The sequence below is a fragment of the Chelon labrosus genome (assembly GCF_963514085.1).
Source record: "Chelon labrosus genome assembly, chromosome: 21".
Classification (NCBI taxonomy): domain Eukaryota; kingdom Metazoa; phylum Chordata; class Actinopteri; order Mugiliformes; family Mugilidae; genus Chelon; species Chelon labrosus.
This window is the reverse complement of record NC_140354.1, coordinates 23,192,334-23,215,627: the sequence shown is the minus strand read 5'-3', so window position 1 is coordinate 23,215,627 and position 23,294 is coordinate 23,192,334. Positions and strand designations below refer to the sequence as shown.

General features: G+C 44.7%; 2 protein-coding genes and 2 long non-coding RNA genes across 4 annotated transcripts; 1 reads left to right on the top strand and 3 right to left on the bottom strand.

The window, feature by feature from the left end:
• The first annotated feature begins 28 nt into the window (after positions 1-28).
• LOC311506586 lies at positions 29-1,755 on the top strand. The gene is made up of 5 exons (XR_014699699.1): positions 29-274; positions 374-428; positions 617-666; positions 859-917; positions 1,089-1,755. It is a non-coding gene; the product is annotated as an uncharacterized lncRNA (long non-coding RNA).
• On the bottom strand, positions 1,171-10,226 carry fbf1 (Fas binding factor 1). The gene is made up of 31 exons (XM_084570592.1): positions 9,724-10,226; positions 9,576-9,606; positions 9,367-9,414; positions 9,236-9,281; positions 9,078-9,147; positions 8,946-8,996; positions 8,705-8,852; positions 8,528-8,608; positions 7,980-8,117; positions 7,767-7,893; positions 7,453-7,583; positions 7,266-7,359; positions 6,742-7,188; positions 6,598-6,654; positions 6,444-6,514; positions 5,950-6,126; positions 5,823-5,872; positions 5,697-5,744; positions 5,486-5,617; positions 5,307-5,407; positions 5,017-5,223; positions 4,706-4,813; positions 4,455-4,594; positions 4,239-4,357; positions 3,613-3,735; positions 3,345-3,521; positions 3,080-3,256; positions 2,862-2,999; positions 2,682-2,781; positions 2,469-2,599; positions 1,171-1,309 (listed from the first exon to the last, which is right to left on the bottom strand). The coding sequence occupies exons 1-31, from the start codon at positions 9,724-9,726 to the stop codon at positions 1,226-1,228; spliced, it is 3,555 nt and encodes a 1,184-aa protein (XP_084426718.1). The 5' UTR covers positions 9,727-10,226; the 3' UTR covers positions 1,171-1,225.
• A 712-nt stretch (positions 10,227-10,938) lies between these two features.
• LOC311506413 lies at positions 10,939-16,002 on the bottom strand. Its single transcript, XR_014699695.1, has 3 exons — positions 15,731-16,002; positions 13,834-13,915; positions 10,939-11,589 (listed from the first exon to the last, which is right to left on the bottom strand). It is a non-coding gene; the product is annotated as an uncharacterized lncRNA (long non-coding RNA).
• An 836-nt stretch (positions 16,003-16,838) lies between these two features.
• Positions 16,839-21,665, bottom strand: LOC311507296 (cytoglobin-1-like). The gene is made up of 3 exons (XM_084571588.1): positions 21,519-21,665; positions 18,728-18,959; positions 16,839-17,127 (listed from the first exon to the last, which is right to left on the bottom strand). Exons 1-3 carry the CDS (start codon positions 21,659-21,661, stop codon positions 16,963-16,965), a joined length of 540 nt encoding a protein of 179 aa, XP_084427714.1. The 5' UTR covers positions 21,662-21,665; the 3' UTR covers positions 16,839-16,962.
• Positions 21,666-23,294: the final 1,629 nt, after the last annotated feature.

The window sequence follows — 23,294 nt, the reverse complement described above, 5'->3', positions numbered from 1 at the left end:
ATTTCCGGTCTTCTTCGTCTCTGGAGTGCAGGAGGAAGCTCGGAGAACTTCAGCATGTCTTTTCTAGCTGTTGAGCCTCGTTTATGTAGAAATATAATATTTAATGACGACGAGCCGCCGTGAACTGGCGATGATTTGACGAGTAATTGACGAGACTTGATGTGTGGAAGTATGGAAGCTGTTAGCAGTTTAGTTGAGCCAGTTAATGCCGGTTAGCTAGCTGTTAGCTTTCTTCTAGCCGGGCCGACACGTGCGAGAAGACCACGCTGGGCAGGTAATATAGACTGAGCCAGAACATCATTTATTAATTTAACTAGCAGTTTATGTTAGATCTATTAATACACAACTTATTTAATGCTTTACTTTTTTATAGGCAGCTCTGAATGACGTGGAATGACGCTCACCTTCATCTAAGGACCATTTTAAAGGTAAATCTGCAGTAAAGTAAAGTGGTGTGACAGCTTTTATCTGACCTGCACTTCATATGATGAGTTTGTTATCCCTGTCTGAAAAAACATTGTGGAAACCAATTATCCCTGAGCTGCTGCAGGCTGAGTTTGTTTAAAACCACGTGTTTGTGGATGAATTCTCATTAATGAGCTGGTGTTGTTTGCAGGTCTGTGCTTGGCCTTGGTTCGTCCAGCAGCAGGAGATGCAGTGAAAAAGGTTTGTTCTAATATTATTTTGTTGTGATTTGTGTTTCCACTCATTCAGTGATGAAAACTGCTGCATAGGAAGTGCCGTCTGATGCGATAACTGACGATGGAAATAGCTGTTCTGAGAAATGCTCAAACGTTTTGCTTCTGACTCGTGTGATGAGCTTTTAAATGACCCAGATGTGATTTCTCTTCTGTACAGATGTGGCAGTGATGAAAGGAGACTGTTAGAGGATGATCATCTGTAGAGGAAACCAACAGGTAAATTCTGCAGGACTGATTTAATTTGAATCAAGCCGGTGATGATACAAGTTATCCCTGTCTGAACTCATGTGTGGATTCATGGTAACCTGAGGCTTGAATGGAGAGATGATACAGTGAAGCTTTGGTGTGTTTAGAGTTTGAAGACATTGTTTTTTTGTTTTTTAACAGATGGAGTCAGAGGAGAAGCAGACGTCTGATACTGAATGCAAGATTTATTGGTATAAAAACATAATGTTTCATAAAACGATGTATAAAATTCAAGTACTCAGCACCTGGAAACTCTACCATGATCCAGCATGTGTTGGTCAATCTGTGCTGAAAGATGATCTGTAAGATTTCTTCTTCAGATTCTCCAGAAAGATCTGTTCCTCTTGGAGGAATTCTCGGTCCTGTGGGCAAGAAACGCCAGAAAGATTTGTGACAAAGTTCAAAAAACATTTGTCTGTGTATTTCTATGAGCTCTAGTGACTGTATTAAATCCAACTTCAGTTCTCTATGGTTCCCACACGTCCTGGAATTCTGTTTTTGTTGCTGCTTGAATTTTTTAGTGTTTATAAAAACTTGAAATTGTAATTGCATTATTTTTGTGATAAATAAAAACTCTACAATTTGCTTAATGAGTGCATTTTCTGATCTGGTGTGTTGCCACATTTGCTAAAAAAGCTTGAACTTTGATTTAAGAATAAGTACATAGACCCTGAATTTTTAAGATATAAGATAGGACTTAATTTATCCCTGTGGGTAAATTAAGGTGTTACAGCGGCAGGAAACAACAGTGCAAGATGCAAAAGATACAAAAAATAGAATATGGCAGACGGATATGTACAAAAAATATTTACATATTGCATCAGGTAAAAATTACAGTGGCTAGTTAGAAGTTGAAACAACCAACTTGTGTAGATTGAGGTGTTAAGGAGGTTAAATATATATTGACATTCATTAATACGAGTAAAACAACAAACTCCAATAGGAGTTGTATTGCAACTAGAAAGATGTGAGATAATGACCGGTTGTATATACTGTGCTTTTGTATGTCCTGAAAAGAAGCTCAGCAACAGAAGGGCTAGGAAATGATGTTAAAGAGTCTGATTAGGCTAATTCATTTTAATTTATATAGCGTCAATAACAATACAGTTTGTCTCAAGACGCTTTACATCTGGTCTGAAACCCACTGAAAAACTCCCTTTTTAACAGAAAGAAACATTGAGTAGAACCAGTTAATATGGAGGGACCCATCTGCCTAAGGCCGGCAGAATAGAGAAACAGTAACTGATTTAGTGATGCCGTGTTGGCAAATCTTCAGTAAGGACTTTAGTGTTAAATATCTACTGTCACAACATGTGATAACATCGTTGCACCTTCTTTTTGGTATTAAAATGAACCTGTTACATGACATTTGGACAGCTGATAATATTGGTTCCGTTTACGGTTTGCTCTGATAAAAGTATCTGGTATGTCCAGGATGGTTTTAATGTACCTTGTAAAAGTAGTATCTCCATAATACATGAGATATATTAAGAAATAAAAGTGTTCTCTTTGTCTGGTTACCTTTTCTGCGGTGTACTTCCACAGAGCCAGACTGGCCTGGAGCGCCATAGAGCGAGTGTTGGACAGTGAAGGAGGAGGGAGAAGGTCCAGGGTTGCAGTCAGCTCAGGCTCGGGCAACACTGAAACTGGATCTGCACAGAAAATAAACCATCAACACATGAAATCGTTTTACTTGTAATTTTTAATGACAGGGTTTAGGTTTTAGAAGCTCACCTGGTAAAAGAGGAGGAGTCACTAGAGGTAACGGTGTAATGGAAACGTTGTGCCTCTGGCTTTCTGTGTCCTTCTGCACGTGACTTAACTGCAGCCGTTCCTATGACAACAGGTGTTAATGTACAACCGTACTGTCACAGTCTGGAGGTGACGTCACAGCGATCTGACCGAGGCTCATACCTTCAGGACGCGTTGCTCCTGCTGCCTCAGGTGCTCCGTCTGGGAATGAATGTTCCTCAGTCGTGCCTCGTGTTGAGCCTCCACACGCTTCGCCTCCTGCAGAGCTCGTTCTCCCTCCTCGAACTTGTCTGCAGCGAGCTGCGAAGCAAAAGGCGTGGTCAAACGTCCGTCACAACGCACCGGATACTTGTGTATAAGTCAGTGTGGCGTGAAGTTACCTTGCTGAAGGCCTCGACCTCCTGGGCTCGTGTTTTGAGCCTGAGCGCTGTGCTGCTTAACTTCTCTTTCTCTCTGTCCAGTTCTTCTCTCAGCCTCTCCAGAGTCTCTCGCTCCTGTGACACGGCCGTCTCCTTCTGCTTCAGCTCGGCCATGCGGAGCTTCAGGTCTGCTTGATCCTACAGAAGACACACAATGTTTCTTTGAGAATCTACAAACTTTATTATTTAATACTAGTAAACTAATGAAGAGGTCGGTGAAGCTCACCTGAGCCAGACTGAGGATGGATCCTTCCCTCTTCTCCAGGAGGCTGCTGACGTCCCGCTCAGACCTCTCGCGCCACTGCTTCTCCTGGGCGTGGAAGTGAGCCCACTCGGCCGCCAGCTTCCTCCTCTCATCAGCACAGTGCTGCATCACCGACTTCTGCTCCTCCAGGAGAGCGCTCTGGTGGGGAGACCAGACGGAGGAGAAGGGGAGTCGGTCTGACGCTCAGCACAGACGTGGATGTGTTTTTATTTTTTTTCGTCAGCCTCACCTTCGCTCTTTCCAGCTCCTCTCTCTCCATGCTGAGCTGCATGCTCTGGACGCGCCGCTCCTCCTCCAGGCCTCTCTGGGTCGACTCGGCTTTGGCCTGCTCTGCGGTCACCTTCCAGCGCTCCTGAAGCACCCGACACAAAAAAAAACAAAAAACACCAGACTTTAAGAAAATAAAGACTTGGAAGAAACGTCTTCACTAAACTCTACATGTCCAGTTGTGCTTGTTTCAGCTTGTTCTTTACATTTATACCATGAATGAATGACTGAGAACCTTCACAGATGTTTCTACAGGATTTAAAATCAAGGATGTTTCTCTCAGTATCTTCAGGTGTCTTTGTATATAGGCCCTGTTGTTGATGATCAAAATAAAAGGTATTAAAGGTGGAAATTCATCCAGGAATTCAATTAAATTCCACCTCTTCCAGCCCATCTGCACCAGTCATTTTAAACTCAAGACTCGGGAGAAACGTCGTCAAGAAATTCTCCAAGTTCTCCGATCACAAAAGCTGTGTTTTGAAGTCTCAGAATATTCTTTAACGTGCATCAAACTGTTATTTCAAAGCAAATACACTTTGTCTAAAAATAGCGTACGCCGTTGTTCTCTTGGAGTTTTTCCATCCTCACCTTCTCGAGCTGTCTCTGCTGCTCGTTCAGCTGCGTGTCCATCCTGGAGATAATTTCCTTGAGGTAAGCTCTCTCCTCTGCCATGGCTCTCTGCTGCTGGGCCAGACGGTCCTGCATGGCTGAAACGCACATTCAGAGGGTGACCTCGGCGCTCTTAACACGACTGGCGTCTTGACCCATTTGATGGAAGCGTGTGGATGTGCGTGCGCGCCCTACTTCGAAGCTGCTCGTCTCTGTGCCGCGCCCCTTGCTCCAGGCCGTGAGCCGTTTGCTCGTGAGTGCTCTCCACCCGAGAAGAAAGCTCGCCAAGTCGAGAAGAGAACTGCTCCATCTGCTCGATCACTCCTGCCAGAGACCTGGACCAAAAAGAAAAATGCTTCAGACAGCATATCAAACTGTATCTGCACTGAATCTTCACACGAAACCATAAAGAAGTGTTGAATTAGGAGTATATATTTTTCTCTGACCTGGTCTGAGATGTTGCACTTGTAACAGCGTCAATCTCCTCGTTCTTTAGCCTCTTCAGTCTCTGGACCTGATCCTCGTGATCTTTCTTCATCTCCAAGATGGATTTTCTGGACGGTGAAGAAGGATATATCTAGATCTATAGCTTAATATTTATATTTTTCTTGATGGGACTTGGGACTTACTGAGGTATTGTATTGAGAAGTCTTTTGACATGAACAGTTTCTGAAATGAATGCTGCCCTTAACTTTCGTTGTGTCTTATGGTGTGTGTGGAAGGTTCGACAACTTTAAAATGAGGTTTGCAGTTTTACCTCTGCAGATCTCTGAGTCTCTCCACCTCCCGGTCTCTGTCCTGTTGGGCCTGAGCCAGTTTTCGCTGGTACTGCGCCTGCAGCTCCGAGCGCTCGTGCTCGGCGGACCGTGTCACCGCGGTCAGGCGTTCCATCAGGTCCTCGCACTCTCGCTGCATCTGTGTTTCCCGCTGGGCGGACGAATCCTCGAGCAACTTCACACGAGCCCTGGAGATCCACAGACGGCGTGTCAGTCGCGTGAAACGTATCTTAAAGATGCATTTACAGAGCGAATGAGGGGAATCAACTACTTGTGTGTGTTCTCCATGAGTTCCACGGTGTGTTTATGCTGCTGTTGGATGTTCTCCAGCACCATCTGGCTCTGGTCTCGCTCCAGCTGCAGCGTCTTCACCTGGATGACAACACATTGTAGTTTTAGAAACAGTTTGGGAGCTCATGCAGCGTTGAGGTTAATTATACAAACACACACCTGTCCCTCCAGCTGGATGATGCGCGCCTGCAGAGCCTGATAATCTGCAGGTTGTTGCTGTTTGTCTGGAAGTCTCTCAATGACCCCAGCATCGACACCACCTCCCAGACCCAGCAGCCGAGTCTGCATCAGCTTCAGGAGAAGAGAAGAATCAGGACCTAACCTGGGGCGATGAATCTGATCTGACTGATAAATCTGAGTAGATTCTCACCTGCTGTTGTAGCAGCAGCTGTTGCAGAATGTCTGATGAGAAAGTCGCCTGTTCAGAGGAAGAAAGGAGTTTTAAATAAGTCATATTATCTGTTATGACGTCCTCATTCCAGACAAGCAGCATTACCTGTTGTTGGACAGCACCTGAGGTGTTCTGTGTTTGGTTCTGTTGTGGAACTGCAGGAAAGAAAACAGACATGAGTAACAATCTGAGTCGTGAAGTGCTAAATCGACTTTTCCCTACGGTTACTTACACCATGTTGTACCAGGCAGCGCAGAGGGCAGAGAGCCGGGCGGCTGCTGCAGGGTTTCACCTGAAGCCTGACCGGACTCCTTTAGCATCCTGGATCCCTGAGTGGATGGAGGGCGTTGGGGGTGGCTAATGTTAGCAGCAGAGGCTGGTATGGGATCAGCAGGTTGAGCAGGAGAATCTGAGGGAGGAGACACACTAAGGGTTTCAGCGTGGCGAGGGGTTAGTGAGGATGAGGTTAAGGTGGAGGGGGGGTAATGCTGCGTGGCGGGTGTACGTTCATTAACTACAGAAGGGGAAAGTAGTGGAGCTGAGAGGCACGAGAAGAAGAAGAAGAAGAAGACGTGATTTAAAAGATTTGGAGCGACGCAGAGTTTTAGATATGAGCTGTTCTTCAGGAGCTCAGCACGAGGTCATGAAAAGGTGGCTGTAAAATATGAATGATCATTTTACTGCGGGATAAATTAAATAATCATCGTATCAGCGTGTGACAGATACCTCGTCTGGCCGTCTCCTCCCTGACGGGGGTGGAATGAGCAGCAGGGCCGGGTCGACCCAGAAAAGTGTCACTGCACAAAACAAAAGCAAAATGAATAAATCATAAAAATGTTGTGTCTTTTAATTTGATGGATTCACACGACACACATCTTACCTAGTTTCCTTCACAGACAGAAGAGTGTCTTCTTTGCCTCTCTGTGAAGCAGCTTGTCTACCGAGAACAAGACCAGGTGTTTATTCATTACTCAGAGACACATATGTTCTGTCAGTGTGTTGCTTCTATTGTTGTGAACAGTACCTAACACTCGACTCCAGATCCACCTCGTCTCCCAGGAATAACGAGTCCTCCTGTTTGGAAGTTATTGCCTCTGTGTTTGAGCCTGACAGAGCCTTCCTCCTGCTCAGCGCTCCAGCTAACCAGTCATCCTCCTCTTCCTCGTTTTTCCTCTGGCTTTTGGAAACCTCTGACTTAGTTTGTCTGGTGACATTATTATTATTAGTCGGCGCCGGGGCGTCTGCTGCTGTTTTAGCAACAGATGTCAAGTCGGGCTTTCTCTCCAGTAACGGAGAGGAGGGGGGTTTTGGAGACTCTGTTGAACTCTTGACTTCTTTGTGATCATCTTCCAGATAGTTAAGATCGTCGTTTGTCTTGAGGCCGAGCCAGTCGGCCGAGCTGCGGTGTCGAGTGGGGGTGGGCGTTGCTTTCTTTTCTGGCGTAGAGGCAGACACGTCCTCTGTGGAAAATCTAATCGAAAGAAGACAAAGTCTAAACGGTGCTGTCCAAAGCGGCTGCCTGCTGTTAAACAAGGACGCTGCACTCACCTGACAGACTGTCTGCGGGACTGGCGACCTTCAGGAGTAGAAACCAGAGTGGGCTGATAGGACCCGAACGTCAGGTCATCCTCTAAAAGTGACTCTGATAAACGGGAGCGTTACTGTGTCAGTATTTTAAAACAGCACTTGCACACACACACAAAAAAAGCACAAAACCACGTTGCTCTATTATCACCTTTCCCAGCGGAGCTCTTTTCATGTTGCCTCTTCTCCTCAGACTGAAGCTGGTCGTCCTTCGCACCTGGTGAAGTGAAACTCTCCAGAATCTCATCGATTCTAGTGCGAGTTCTCTGAGGAGCATCGCTCCTGAGAGGAACAGGGAACAGATGACGAATCAAGAAACAGCGGAGGCAAAACTAATTAGAAGAGAAACGGATGTTGGTTTGTTGTCGAGCCTTTGTTTGTTTTTAGCTGCAGCCCAAAGCCCAGACGCAGAAATTATTCATCATTCGAGTACAATAAACAAGGACGACAAAGACTCGCTGTTACCTTTCCTTAGCAGACCAAAGTGGAGTCCCCTTTTTCTTGGCACTGCTTTTATCACCGTCAAATCCAAGCGCATCCATTAGGTCGTCCTTCTCGTCGAACGTAAAGTCACTTTTCTTTGCTGCCTTCGCTGGTGAGCAAATAATACATACACACACACACATTGAGCGTTTGATGATTACTTGTAGAAATGAGGATGAAAAAGGAAAGTCTTACTTGTTTCAGTCTTTAGGACGGGGGATGCTGACGGAGATGGTGCAGGTTTCTCAGGTTTGGTCTGATTAGATTTAGATTCAGGCTTAGTTTCATCTGGGAGGAGGTCATCGAGGAGGTCAGCCAGGGGGTCGTCTAGATCTGGAGAGGAAATTAAACTAAATTTTTACACCTACAACTTGCAGCAGTGTTGTACTAGACTGGATTTATTGAAATATTTTATATGCAGTACCACTTCAGCAGACTGAAGAGCGCAAAAAATCTTTAAACTGCACTGTATATGTTAATGTGGACGCACAAATAAAAACCTCAACAAATATTTAATCATTTCTTTGGGAATTCAATACGTTGTTCAACATTTTTCACAGTGTGCACTTCTCAAACACATTATGTTTACTAATGTACCTTTAGTGTGAGGTGTCTGACCAACACCTTCATCATCACCACCGCTGTCTTGAGTTAAAGTTTGAGAAAAACAAAGTAAAGCTATGAGCCAGCAAGACTTTTGTTAAACTACGTAAAGCTCAGATGTGACAGCGAGACGTCCTCACCTGAGAAGGTGAACTTCTTGTAGTTACGTGTCGTGGACGAAGGTGCAGAGTTTGGCTTCTTCACTCCTCTGCTGGGCTCACCTGAGCGAAGGTGAGGCGGATAAAATCCTCTCAGATTGATGCTTTTAACTCGAAATTATTTATGCAAACAAAAAAAAACACTCTGCACTGACGCACCTGCTCCCTCTGGTTTTGTGCTACTTTCCAGCACGGTAGAGTCTTTCTTTGGCCCTTCACTACGGGACTGCTTTGTTGTTTGTGCAGGAGCTGAACTGGGGGGCTTTTTCTTCAACGAAAATAGCTCGACTTCCATATCATCCAGGTCCTGAATAAAGATGGAGAACAAAACAAAACAGCAGTCACACTTTGCAAACTGAACACCGCGCCTCTGCTGTTGCACATTTTGATAAGAGTCTACCTTCATGTTCTTCAGGATGTCACCGGGATCGGCTGCTGAGACGTCAGAGTTCTTCGACAGAAATAAGAAAGTAATTAAAAGACAATGAAGTGTTGAAATGACTGGGAGTGTAAATGTGATGTCTGTACACACCTCTGAGTCCACGCCGTCCCGCTTCAACTCCTCTGCCAGCATACTGAAGATATTATCAGTGGCAGATGAGCTGGAAAAGCAGGAATAATTGAAAACAAGATGAATAATGAGCTATGCTTGCTAGTACCTGCAGTAAATCTCGAATTCTTCCAACTTACCGGTTTAATTCTCTGCCTTGAGCTTCTTTAACCCTCACTGGTTGCTCTGTTGAGCAAATTGTCAAAATAAAAGTATTAAGGTCGCAATGATAATACTTCTTACGCTGATCCTTATAAATCTTACCACTTACTTTTGTCATCAAACAAGCTGTCGAGCAAATCGTCATCTTTGAAGGAACCTTGAGAAAACAACCAGGGGACATACAGTCATTCTGTAGACATGCTGTCTGTTAGCTTGTGTCTCTAAGGACAGGCTATAAAACACACTATGTGATATTTTAACAAAGAAGTAATCTCGATTTGATTAACAGTGGATGTATTTAGTACAGTATGAACTTACTTTTAGAGGTTTTAGCCTTCTGTTTTGTAGCCTGTAAATAAGTAATGCGATTATTTAAGTAAAAATAAATAGTTAACACACGTGCTTATTCAAGATAATACTTCAAGAATCACGTCAGCCTTTAAAAATCACTAAAATAAACACTCACCATCTTGAATCTCTGCAGACTGACAGATACCGTTATGATTTAGCTAGCTGGCAGGCTAGCTAGCATTAGCTAAATCTGATCAGGCGTCACTCGTCTCCATTGGTAACCCCCCCTCCTCTCTAGCATAGCTGTTAGCATTAGCCTTCATGCTAACACGAGTGTAGCATGGAGATCATTAGTGAGTAGGGGTAAGTAGCTAGCAGGTTTAATTAATCCAGTGTCTATGTAAATAGCAGTTAAGCGTTCAAGTAGCTAGCCTCGTTTAGCATTTTAAAGTTTAACGGTTAAATTGAACGGTTACACGTCTAATTCACGGCCACGCGTTAGCCACGCGTTAGCCACGCGACACACGGAAGATAGTTCAGTCTTAAATCATAAACTTTGTAATTTAAATTAAATAAATATAAACAGAAAACAGAAAAAAAGACGCGAGTTTTTAGGTTTGAAAGAGATTCGCAGAAGCCGTAGCCTAGCAACAACCGGTCAAACGTTTCCTGTTTACAGTTCGCGGTGCATTGTGGGTGGAGTAGCTTTGACGCGCTCTCCGTGAGGGAAAAGTGTGACAAAGCTGTTTAAATTTGTAATTAAAAAGATAAAGCTGCTCGTTTTTAATGTCGGCTGATGTTTTTATCTGTTTGTTCAGGATTTATTTTATTAAATCTACCACTCTGGTTCACCAGCAGGGGGCGTCAGAGCTCAGAAAATCAATCAATAAAAACTGAATTATTCATCTTCTGTAGGATGCACTGTAAATCTTTACGTCTAGCTTTGATGTTGCACAACTAATCAGCTCAGTTTTCCTGCAATGTCCTGCAGCAGCATCACAAAAAAAGGCTTTTCAAGGTTGTGACTGGGCCATCTTTGTTTTAAAACACAGATAAACACAGGAAAATAGGAGACAGCACCTTTTTAAACCTCTAAATGTGGAACAGTTGTTTCCTCTGTGCTAAATCAGTGCGATCAGTCTGTTTCATTCAACTCTGTAGCTTTCTCAACAGATTAAACGGCACACATTTATGGTAATTATCATGTCATACAGTCAAATGGCAATTTTGGAGGATGGAAATAATTTGTAGAGTAGCTACACCATACGAGTTTGAAGCTCTGGGGTTCTGCAAAATATCTAGAGACGTTTTCAACAACAACGTCAAATTTGCTGGAGGGAGGGGAAAATAGTCGAAAATCAATCACCAGGGAATGAAACGCTTCAAGTCTTCGTGCATGTGAGGAAAAGAACAAAACAAAACGGGCGATCAGCTGCACACAGTTGACTTTCATTGGTTTATTCAGACACTGGGCTTCATCTGTGAGGACAACAAAAAGCTTTAAGGTTCACAGGACGGCCCTGCACGCCACAAACAGTCCAACACACGACTTCATCCTGCATGTGAGGAGACATCAGGCCACTTCTGAAAGCTTCAAACACATAAATCATTTAATTAATCAAAGAAAGAAAAAATAATTGAGGCTTATTATTATAATTATTCTTATTATTATTAACATGGAGGCACATTTCTGTCATGTTAAACCCTCTGATCACAGTGTGTTGAAGCAGGCGTGAGGAATGTTGTCAATTCGGCATTTGTCAGGTTTCCTCTTCCTCTGAGCTGAAATGTTGCCTCAGCTGCTGCTTCCTGCTCCAGTAATGAGAGCTGGACAGACAAAGGGAAGCCGTGATCAAAACAGGCCTCCTTGTTGTTGTTGTTGTTTGCTGTTTTTTTTTTTTTTTTTTTTCTCAAACTCCTGGCGGGAGCCTCGGCGTGAGCTGTCAACTGCAGCCGAGTCAGGATCGGATCAATGAAAGAGGAGAACAAAAGATTTCACGGAGTCTCTCTTGTAGTAGACCGGGAAATAAATCAGGAGCCACTGGAGGGAAAAGCAGAAAGAACACAAAACAAATTCTGATTTATTCTTTTGCATGTGTTTCTCCGGCTGATGCTCGTCAGACTAAGGAGGTCGGGGTGAGGAGGAGGAGGAGGAGGAGGAGGAGGACAAAACAAAACAAAACAAAACAAAATGCAAAGTCATGAAGGATGTTAGGAAATAAAACAACTCAGCCTGACTCAGCACAGCACTTAAAATTATTCAGATAACAAGGGTAAGGTAACGTCAAAGCCTCCTGACAGGATGCTGTGCTTTTTTTTTGTGTATGTCATATTTACTGGGTGGTTTACGGCGGTCACTTCTTTTATTCATTTCTACATTTAACAGTGTGGCTGCACGAAGGTGGTGTATTTATCCAAAGAGGCGATGGCTTGTTGTTGTGCCTCTGAATCATTTAGCGGTGACTACTTAGAAGCCAAATGTGGGGCAGGCATCTCTGCTCTTTAGGCGTCTTTGTGAGGTTTCCTGAGCTCCATCACCAGATTAAAACACAGACTCTGAACCTCAGTTTTAAACGTCTGGAAGGGCACTCGCATGCAGGAATGTCAGTGTCAGGAGAGAAGCTGTTTCCTTCCTCTGCCATGATGAATCTGTTAATTGATCTGCTCGGCCGTGTCCATTCTGCAATCCAGTGGGATGGAGGATGTTTTATAAAGCATGAAAGTGCCAAAAAAGATTAAAAGAAAGTTATGATATTTGGAGGTAATGATTACTTGCGTGGCACAGGCGCAGGCGGAGATAATCATTAAAACTGAGATAAACGGTGCACTTACAAGGCGTAGCATATTTTGCAATCTCTGCTGACATTTTCAGGGCAGGTCACAGGGTGGAACAGGACATCGAATGTTTCACTCTTGTAAATACCGGAAAAAACTGTTTGATAAACACTCGAAGCTTATCGGCGAACAAACTCTGAAATCATAAATACATATGTGACGGTGTAAACTGTTAAGATTCAGAAAGACGTCGCCAGAAAATATCGTTGTGGTGCACAATAGAACATATCTGAGGCCTGTGAGCAGGTTTACGACTTCACATGGAGACCTTTCACGTCTGCATCGAACAGTTTCGGCTGCGAGGGGATGCGATGCATTTATAATAACCCCTCCAAAGAGATGATGGATTGTTGTTCTGCCTCTGAATCATTTAGCGGTGAGGACCTAGAAGCCAAATGTGGGGCAGGCAGGAAGGCAGGCAGGCATCTCAGCTCTTTATGCATCTGTGCCTCCGTAACATGCTCCACTGCTCCACTTTCTTCCCTCGTCTGGAGCCCCTCCTCTAAAATATATAATATGAAGAATAGCGCCATTCAAAGGTCTAGTTTTTGAATGATTCATGGACATTTGCAGTGTTTCATCATGGAGCCTCCTGCTTAGCCTGCTAGCAGTTGTAAGTTGTTTAGTTTTGTGGCTCTGGGTGAGGTTTGAAGTAATAACCCATGACTCACCTATCAATCCAATGTCCTAAAGAATGACATTCATGTCTTATGACTCCAGTTTCATCCAGTCTTAACGCTCAGGGCTATTGCTGAAAGTAACACCATGTTCTGGACCGTGACAAAAAAAAGAACACATCTTTCTCTTTCATTTCAGTGGAACGGTTTCATAGCATGCCAGGATGCTCGCTTACACAATGAGAACCTCAAACTACCTCACGCTTGCTCTGATGAAAGATAAAATAGTTGCGGTTTATAACATGGGCCTGTTTTCAAAATTCTCCTAAGTTTGAAGACGGATAAAGACTAAAACACTGAGTTTCGTTCACCAGACCTGAAATCCAGACGAACTCTTTGTGTTTTTCTTTCCTGCCCGTCTGCAGGTTGTATTTCTGTTGCAGCTCCACCTGCTATAAAGGAGCACGGGGGAGGAAAAGAAGAAGCTGTGGAAAGGCCAAGACTCCAGGTCAAGCTGTTCCACACACCGCTAAGTGCTGCCGGAGTCTCGACCTTTCTGCAGGTTGTGCAGCGTCACATCAGTTTGGGATTGCAGAAAGGTTAATGCTGCAAATTGGGAATGATGAGTCTGGAAGGCGAGGTTGTTTACCAGGAAGAGAGACTCTACAGGACCGCACAATAGGTTCCAAACAGGGATCTATAAATGTCACAAAGATTGGATCTTGACCAGTAAAAAGCCGTAAAAGCCATCTGCAAGATGTTATAGTGTCCCTTGAACGCCCCTGTGACCTCATACTGACTGATTAGTTTGTTTTGGGTTTTTTTCTGCTCACCGTTCGCCGCTGTCATTTTTGGGTTTCTGTTGTTCCGTTGCTCTTCATGTATGGCACGTCTTTCTCTGCATCCACTCTCTGCCTGTGATGGGTGACACCGAAAGTAAAAATGATAAACCTTTGATCGTTAAACGCTCGTAGTAAAGAATTCAGGGGGAAGGTGGTGGAGACGGTGGACACCTACAAGTTCCTTTTGGGTGCAACTGAACAACAGAGGCAGAACAGGCTGTTCTTTCTGAGGAGACTCTGGTTCTTTAATTGCTGCTAGGGACGTCCTACCACCCTACAGTCATCTGCTTTGCTGTAGGGTGCTGGGGAGCTGGTGTAGGGACCTGTGGAGCCACCAGACTGGGCAAGTTGTGGTGGGGATGGAGCTGGACAGAAGCAGTGATAGAGACAGAGGATGAGAGGGAAGCTTAAAGCCAGCATGAACAACCCCTCTCATCCTCTCTGTGGTGAGATTATGGAGCTCAGGAGCTCGTTCAGCCTCAGACTCATGCATCCACAAGCCTTAAAGCTCTTAGAAGGCTCTGCACAACGCCACCACACCCACTACCTCCAAGTCATCTGCATCATCAACATCCAAAAACTCAAAACATCTGCGGAACTCAGTCAAAGACATGAAACATTCAAGAAAATGAATCATTTGTTTATATCTGAGGGTTGTAAAAGTCAGTGAAGCCTCCTTGTTTCCAGTATCTGCTGTGACCTCCTTGTTACTAAATATTTCCGGTAACTGCTGATCCGTCGTCTACAGCAGCTTGGAGGAATTTCTGCTTTAAGTCCGTCCATAACTTTTCGATTGGATTAAGGTCAGGACTTTGAGTTGTTTTTTCCAAAACATGTTGTTCTTCTTTAACCATTCTTTTGTAGAATGACTTGTGTGCATTAATCCACTCCTGTGGAGGGGAACAGTCGTCTTCAATCTGTCTGACTGTGGATTATTTGTGGGTTCCAGACTCTTTAGAGATGGTTCTGGAACCTTTTCCAGCCTGATGAGCAACAACAACTCTTTCTCTGAGCTCCTCAGAAAGCTCCTTTGTCCACAAACATGTGTTGTGAAGATCAGGCTGAGACAAATCCCTGATTTATTGAAACTAAACCAGGAACTGAACCACACCTGAGTCTCATCACATTGATGGAGACACTTCTGAACACATGGACTCTGATTTGGAATTGAAATTAACTTGTGATCCTAGATCCCTGGACTTACGTTTGCAACTCACAGATATGTAACATTGGCTCATTTAGTGTAATGTTTCCTTTTAATTTGTTCCATGTAAAAAATCCGCTGATGTGTGGAGTCATGTTTATGCAGATATATAGAAATAAACCTTTAAGCGCCACTGTAAATATGTGTACGACGCTAACCCTAACCCTAACCCTAACTGTCTTTATTTTTCTTCAGTGTCTTGTCTAATTTGTCTAATTTCTGTCCTATTATTGTAAGACATGTGTGAGATGTTGCTCTATGGAGCTGCAGCCACATGGCTTTGTTTGCTTTCGCTGTGTCAGTGGGTGAGGAGGGCAGGGGGGCAGGTGGGTTCAGAGAAGATTGCACTTTGAGTCAATTAGTAGCCATGAACTCGAGAGCTCTGATGCGTCGTCCTCCATTCACATCCCCAGTTAAAAAAAAGGAAAAGCTGGACTACATACACTGTTGTTATGTAGCCAGCGACTTAATCCACACACTGTTGCTTAAAACCCTTAAATAATCACAGGAGTGATTTAAACCAGTGATACAGATAACTTTCTCCCTTTCTCTCTCACGTGGAACACATATGTGTGTAAATTTGGAAGTTCTGAGAGGAATCAGTTTTACGAAGTGTTTAAAGCCTTCTCCCCAAAACTCAAGCTGTTGATTTCCCTAAAAGACACCTCACGCTAAAGTACTCACGGTCTGATTTTGTTGGAGAACTTCTGGCGCAGGATGAGAGCGATGGTGGTGAGGACCAACATAGTCGTGCACATGGTTCCTCCCCCGAGGATCTCCGGCCCTGGGACTGCTCGGCGGCGGCGGCGGCGGCGGCTCAGAGCGCCGACACTTCTTCCCCCATTGAAAGGCTGCTCGGCTGGTGTAAGGCTGTTTTGTGTGCCGTAACAATCTGACTATTCCTGCCTTTCCTGCCTTGGCTGTCGCTCACGACTGGGGGAGATTAACGCGGAGGATTAGCCGGGATCAAGGAGAGGAGGGGGGGTTAGATCTCGCTGGCAGGACTAGGAGGTAAACAGAGCATGCTGTGTGTTGCTATTCTGAAAGCAGCCCACCTCTCCACTGTGTCTGAGACAAATCAACCTCTATATTCTAGCATTTTGTGAGCTGATCATAAAAATCATTTAATAATTCACTCTTTTGAGAAATGTTGGATGCTTTCTGGATATCTTGGGGCTCCTTCTAAATATACCAAAGCCTCTAATGACATCCCTGCAGGCCGAGTGCAGTGTTCCTCCAATATATAATGAAAAGAGAGAGCATAGTGGGATAAATGGGGGTATAAATAGGGACTGTCAGCAGCTAAGCCACTTATACTTAGCACTGCTGACTCAAGCAGGGAATGAGGGAGCAGTAGGCCAAGGAGGAAAGAAAGAAAGGTGTAATTTAGTTGACATGAGTAGAAGTGCAGGAGATTAGAGCAAAGGTAAATGCTGTGCTTTTTTTTTGTAATTTTATTTCAAAATGTACTCAATTACATATACAAATGTGAGTGGAAAAAATGTACAATCGTCACAATTTAAGCGTTTAAAAATAAATGCCTCAGCATTCATAACGTCTGGTAAAATAAACACAAGTGGATACCGACTGACAAGAGGAAACATCTGAAAAGCGTCGCAACGATTAGAAAGAATGCTGTTTACATTTCGGTTTCTACATTTACACATTCAGCAGAAGGCACATCCGAGTCCAATGTGACCTCTCGTCCACTGCTGGGTCTGCGTTTGCATTTTCTCTTCTCCCCTTTTCCAAAGAGTACAACACAAGGAGCTTTAAATTTCTCTCTACTTCCCGTAGCTCATGATTATCTTAGATCACACCAAAATGGATTCCCAGATTACAGTCAGTTGATTTCCATCTCTGCAGCTCCCCAAAATTAGAAGGATCCCCGTGTGCCTGGTCCAGGTGGAAACGCCTCAGCCGGTTGAGGGCGAGACCTTCGTCCAGCCCACTTCCTCGTAGATGGCCGAGATGCCGCAGTAGACCGTGGCCAAGACTTTGGTCCACGCTGCGCCCACCTCCGGTGTTACAACCTGTGGAAACTCTTCTCCCAGGACTTCCAGGATCACGCCACTCACAATCTGGACAAGACACAAAAAGAAATGCACTTCATTAACCCGAGAACATCTTTGCTCAAAGAATCAGGCAAACTGTGTCCCTGTACCCGGCAGTATGCTAAGCTAAAGATATCCAAAAAAAGGCAATTGGACTTGTAGAGTTTCTTGAAGACGTTCTAAAACACTGGGGAATTGAAACTCACATGACTAGAGTCTGTTAACAACTAGATGCTCACCTGTCGTTGGCAGACACAGTTTGACCCTGTCCTCAAAAAGTCTCCTCCAGACTTGCATGAAATGTCTTCAAGAAACTTTACAAGTCCAGCTGCTTTTCTGTTTAGTGTTTTTGGATAAACGGTGTCCTTGATGACTGAGAGCCTTCACAGACCTAAGCTAAATATAGCGGTATGATCACAAGATCACATGACAATCCATCTTTCTAAGCTTCGAGACCAGAGAGCCGTGGACTAATCAGCGTCCTGTGACGAACTACTGGCTGCTGTGGACGACTTTTAGGCAGCATCAAGCCAAACACAAGAGTGTACATTTAAAGAGTTGTATCAACAGGAAGTGAGTGAGTACCAAGTTGAAAAAACTCTGAGGATAAACTGATGCAAACATGTCGACTGTTTGTCTCTGCAAAGGCTGCAAGGAAACGTCAGGTCAACCCAGACGTGGTGGCGACATCGCTGACGGTATTTTCTTTCCGTTCATACACTAGCAATATTTTCATCTTCTGCTTGGGTTTGGGGAAATATACAAGGGGGTTACCTAGGCAACCAGAGCCTGCGACGTCACCTAGCAACCAACTGTCATCTACAAAGACACGGACGACGAGCAGAGCGCTTTTCACGCAGACAGAGCTTAAGAAGTAACTGTCTCCAGCCATGCTAACAACAAAGCTAGCATACAGTAGCTGCTGACAAACTCCCTCAGAGCAGAGTTTGCTGGGTTTAGACCGTGATAGACAGGCTCATGGTTCATGCAGTCACCTGCCAAGTGTTTGCCCTTTTCCCAGCGGTTTCTAAGGACAACTTCCCAGGATGGTTCTGTGTCACGTAGCACAGATCTGGTTACATCTTCATATCGTTGCATTTAACTCCCAGCAGGGAAACACGGTGGAACTGTTCTGTTAGCAGCTCTAGATCATTGGAAGGGTTGCTAGTGCTTCCTGTCACACTGGGAATCAGCGCTCTGAACTGGGCAGGCTCAGTTGGTCTGGTTATCTTATCGCTATCAGTGGGAAAAGGTGCGCCTGCCACAGGTGCGTGAATGAATGGGTAGATTTTGTCTTTGTGACAGTTGAAAAACACTACACTCCTTTGCAGGATTACTGCAGCCAGCTCTCAGCAGCCAGCTGTTTTCTTTGTGTTGCTCGTTTGAAATATCAGATTGCACTTGTGTAACCAGAATGTTTTGCCTTTTGCCTGCGTCTTGCAGGGGTTTGGATTAGCTGGACTTTGTACCCCTTCATCAGCTTGTGAGCAAAGCTGTTTTTTTTATTCTTCCATCTGCATTCTGTGTCCCTTTTCAATCATTTTAAGTAGATTATGTGGAACATTCGGCGTTGTGTGTGCAGATGGAAACAGGTGGACATAAACAGACTGCACCACTCCTTCTTTACCTTGAAGTACACAGGCTCCACCTTGTGTCGTAGCGCGTGGGCCTTGCCCAGGAGCTTCAGTAGCGAGGCCACCTTCTCTGAGTTGTCGAGGTTCCCCACCAGCGTGTTGAGGGAATTCATGACCCTGCGCGCATGGTTCCTCAGCTGGGAACTTTGCTCCAGCACCTCGGGGTCTTCGATGTCCTTGAACTGGCTGAAGTACTGCTTGGCGGAGGGGAAGTTCACAAACAGCCTGCGGAGGAGGAGAGTGGAAGAGTTAAATGAGAGCCGCGTAGCTGAGGAGCTGTCGTAAGCGGCGCTCTTTCGCCTCGTCGTCGGCTTGATCCTGCAAACCCCTCGTCCATTTTTCAACTTGGCAAGATACCATGAGTAAACAGTAGCGCTCACATGACAGTGCTGCATGTTTTCCCTCTGAATGTTTGCTTTAAGCCGTTACTGTGTGCCGTGGATTCCTTTTGTCTGAGACGATTTTACAAAGCAAAAGTGCAGAGAAATCTTCATGTCATGTTGATATTGAATATATAATAAAGTGCACCCAAAGTTGTTGGGTGCAATTTGCACTTGCTGCTATTTGCTCTTCTAATTGAATCTATTGGAGGTTTAATATCCTTTTCCAATTGGCACTCTTTGTAAATTAAGTATTACATGTATACAATAGTTCTTTATAACTCGATGGTTAGGGTTTTAAGGAAGCGTTAATACTTTTAATGTCATTATTTGTGGTTTTAATCACTCGAAACTCTGGAAACGTGCCTCACATCCTGTACGAGGACTCTGGAGTCGCTCACTCTTGCGACCCCCTCAAACCCACCTCCCGATCTCGCTGGCTCAGGCTCAGGTGTCCGACTGGCTCTGCGCTGCGGTTGCTGTCATGACTCAAAAAAACGACCCAGTGGTTCTGCACAATTTCCAACAAAAGCTGAAACGTGGTAATTAGTCAGGGTGAAATGGAAAACCGAATGTCACTGCTTCCTGAGGCGACACTGAGCAAGCCTCAAGCCTTTCTCCTGCGGCTGATGTTTCTGTTTAAATTTTTTGACATCTCTTCGCTCGTCCCGACCCCTGTTCGGCTCTCGCTGAGAACAAACAGTCGGGTCAGGGGATGTCTTCTCAGATTTATTCCTGCTTGACCCTCAGAGGTATCTTGGCGAATTAGCAAAGAGGAACCTAAACACTCGCCCCCTCCCACAGTCTGGGAAGAGGGCCAATGCATCTGGTTTCTAGTTATCAAATCAAGATGTCCCATCTCGTCCTGTCTCTGCAACAACTAACAGCAAAGAGAAGCAAATATTTTTCTGATGGATCTGAAACATGTGGCTAATCTAAACGCCCGTAGAGGGAGGAAACGGCGGCATGTTACATATACAGCTCTTGGTGGAGGGCTTCTGCAGATATTACTGGATCCTCTGCAAGCTAATGAGGAGCCACAGTGTTTAATCTTTCTGTCTCATAATCGCATGACCTATGGTTGCATATAAATAGCCTCATTAGTATTTTAAATGGTCATTGGAATCTTAATCCTCCCTTATCTTAGTCTGATATTAACTGAAGCTGAATTGAGGGAAAGATTCTCATTTCAGGGAACCAAGTGTCGCGATTTCCGACTCTGGATGTTATCTGTTCCCCTAAAGACAGTTAGCTTGAAGGATTAGCGCCTGTGCAGAGGTTCTGCAGAGTGGCCGGGATCTATTCCCCCGCGCCAGAAAAGGAGAATATTTCAAGGTCACGTTTAAAGATTACACCCCATTTCTCAAATTCCTAAAGGGTGTGATGAGATGGAATGTAAGCGGAAACATATTTGTGAGATTTGTGAAGGAGCTGCACCTTTACTTTGAAGAATGTGTGGAAAAGCACACCGCATAGTGACAACCTCCCTCTCAACTTTCAACTCGTGCAATCAGACAGGATTACGAAGGCAGGCCGTGTCATGTTGTGAAACCCGTCACACTTGAAAAACATTCAAAGCCTCCGTGTCCAAGTCGCTGAAGATGGATGATTTCCGTAACAGTTTCGCATCCTTGAATTTGCAGCGATCATCCAACAGGTCTGCGAGGTCGCGACAACCACACGCATGTTTAAGTCACTATCCAACACCTAAAGATGCAGCCTGACAGAAAAACGTTGTCTCATGTGGTGTTCAGAGCACAGAGAGGCGTTTTAAAGGTCTCGCTGCCTGTGAAGGAGTCATGCTGCTGTAGGTTGCCCGGCCCTCCACACAGGCATTCAAAACATGACCCGCTCCGAGGGAGGGAGCCCTCTGAGAGCCAAGGATATCTGACTGATGGATTATAATGTTTATCCTCTGCCTCCGCAATTTGATAAACAGGATTAAGGAAAATAGCGAGAGGTGAGAATATCTTCCATAGAAATATGAGTGACTGCGTTCCTCTGGGCTGACTGAGAACTTATGAGGTCATGGAAGCAGCACTGAGAGGAGGAAATCTCCACAGCATGGACTTAATATAGACAAATATCTTAATAATAAGACGACGTGGTTAAAAAATAACAACATCAGCAGGTTGTCTGCAGGTGCACCGAGGAGAAATGAGTGAAAAAAGCAAATTTGACCTTAAAAGTTGAAGAAATGAGGAGAAAGTTCTTAAAAACTCCCAAAAAAGAAAGACTATAGATTTAAAAATAATGCATGTTGTGTTGGAGACGTGCTCAAAGCAATCTGCATGTGAGAAAATGAATTGACACCAAAGCTCTATCCAATTACAGATCACTTCTACCACCTCTCTTACTTTCTTCTCATGCGTTTCAAACATAAAACAGTAACTGAGACACGTACCTGATCAGTATGGCAACCCCGACATCGTCACAGTTCTGGTAGACTTTAGCCCAGGAGTCCTGGACCATCAGCCTCTCTTTGTCAGTCAGCGGGCTCGGCCGCTCCAGGTGGTCCACCTCTCCCTCTCCCTGCATCCTCTCCATCTGGAAACACAGTGTGTGCGACGAGCTGAGCACATGCAAGAAGGCAGGTCTGATGACAGCAACCCCCTCTCTACCCCTTTTTTAAAAATAAATAAATAAATGAACACACTTTCTACCTTTTCTCCCGTTTGGTTCTCTTTTCCCTTTGGTGTCAGAGGAGGAATTTCTCTATTTCCCACCTTTTCCCACAGTGAGAGTCTGAACGTGTGCCGAGCGCGAGTGTGAGTGAAGAACAGACGGCAAAAAAAAAAAAAATAAAACACCAAGAACCACACGCGGGGAATGAGGAGGAGCCTCTGTATTCTCCCTTTTACACTCTCCCTTCCCTCCCTTTTTCTCCCTCTGCCCACCTCACCTTTGTAGGTGACGAGAAACAAATCCTGAACAGCAGAGCCGCACGTCTCGCGTGGAATGTGTGCGAGCGTGGATGCAGTGTTATGCTATGGTTTTAAGATAAGATACAGGTGTGCCCTCTGACCTTCCTGCAGGCGTGCCCTTGCAGACTGACCAGATTATATAAGTCCACTTGTCCACGCAGTCGTCTCACTGCAGCTGTGTTGTGAAAATGAAATACTGCACTTGTGCGTTTAATAATTCAAGAAAATTAATTCGCTCATATCCGTGGGTTGCAAAACTAAGTGAAGCCTTGTTTCCAGTATCTGCTGTGACCTCCTTGTAACTAAACGTTTCTGGTAACTGCTGACCAGTCCTCTTCAGCAGCTTGGAGGAATTTTAGCTTCATTACTTCAGTTCTGAGATGTTGGTGGGTTTCCTCACATGAACTGCTTGCTTCAGGTCCTTCCACAACATTTAAGGTCAGGACTTTGACTTGGCTCTTCTTTCAAAAGCACGCATGCAGCCGCGGAAGGCGCATTCTCGCAGCCAACGGACACTTAAGCGTGTTATTTTTCCAGTTTCTTAACAGGCCGAATGGCAGCCGTTAACCTGGAATCTTAAACATGGGAGCAGTGATGTTATCACACAAGCTGGTGTGATTCAAACTCTCCTAGTACAATGTGCTGTTGAAGGATCCCCATCTAGGCTTATCATTGTCTGTTTCCCTCAGTCACTGATGAAGAACATGCATGCTTTGTCACACCGTTGTCCAGGGGGTCACAACCACACGTGGCTTTAGTAAAATAGGGTCATTTAGTAAAGTCTAGGCTGCCTCCCACCCCCTAGAGTTTCAGCCCTTTGATCCTGTTGCCTTTTCCTATCGTCACCTGTATGCCAGACCCAGAGTGTCACGGCCTTTTGTTTTCTGTTAAGTCTCTATAAGAGCTCACCATTTACATATAAACCCATACCCCGTCCTTTGTTCTCAGCAGCATCTCCAGTGTTCAGTGTCGGTTTACCTTCCCAGAGCCACGCTCCGTGCCTGTAAGCTCGGTACACCAATAAACCGCAAACTCTGGAGTAAAGGACTTTGAGAGATTTTCCTCAACAGCACGGACTATATGTGTTAAACATTAACAGAGTTCATGATAGTAACCTGTTGACAGTCGAGTTGAGAAATAAACCGGGCTTTACGTGGACACAGCTCGTGTAATGTTTCTATGATTGCAGGATTTTAAATATCTGAACAGTTTCAAAGTTTACCAGCAGCAGCAGCAGCAGCAGCACATCAGCTGGT

Bases quoted from the DNA above. Each gene is read 5' to 3' on its own strand.
- fbf1 (XM_084570592.1), bottom strand. The intron at 7,360-7,452 runs GTGATAATAGAG...CCCGTTTATCAG, and splicing joins AAAGAGCTCCGCTGGGAAAG to AGTCACTTTTAGAGGATGAC. The intron at 3,257-3,344 runs GTGAGCTTCACC...TGTCTTCTGTAG, and splicing joins CCATCCTCAGTCTGGCTCAG to GATCAAGCAGACCTGAAGCT.
- LOC311507296 (XM_084571588.1), bottom strand. From the start codon at position 21,661: ATGGAGAGGATGCAGGGAGAGGGAGAGGTGGACCACCTGGAGCGGCCG. The intron at 18,960-21,518 runs GTACGTGTCTCA...CCTCCTCCGCAG, and splicing joins GGGGTTGCCATACTGATCAG to GCTGTTTGTGAACTTCCCCT. The intron at 17,128-18,727 runs GTAAAGAAGGAG...TGTCTTGTCCAG, and splicing joins TGGAGCCTGTGTACTTCAAG to ATTGTGAGTGGCGTGATCCT.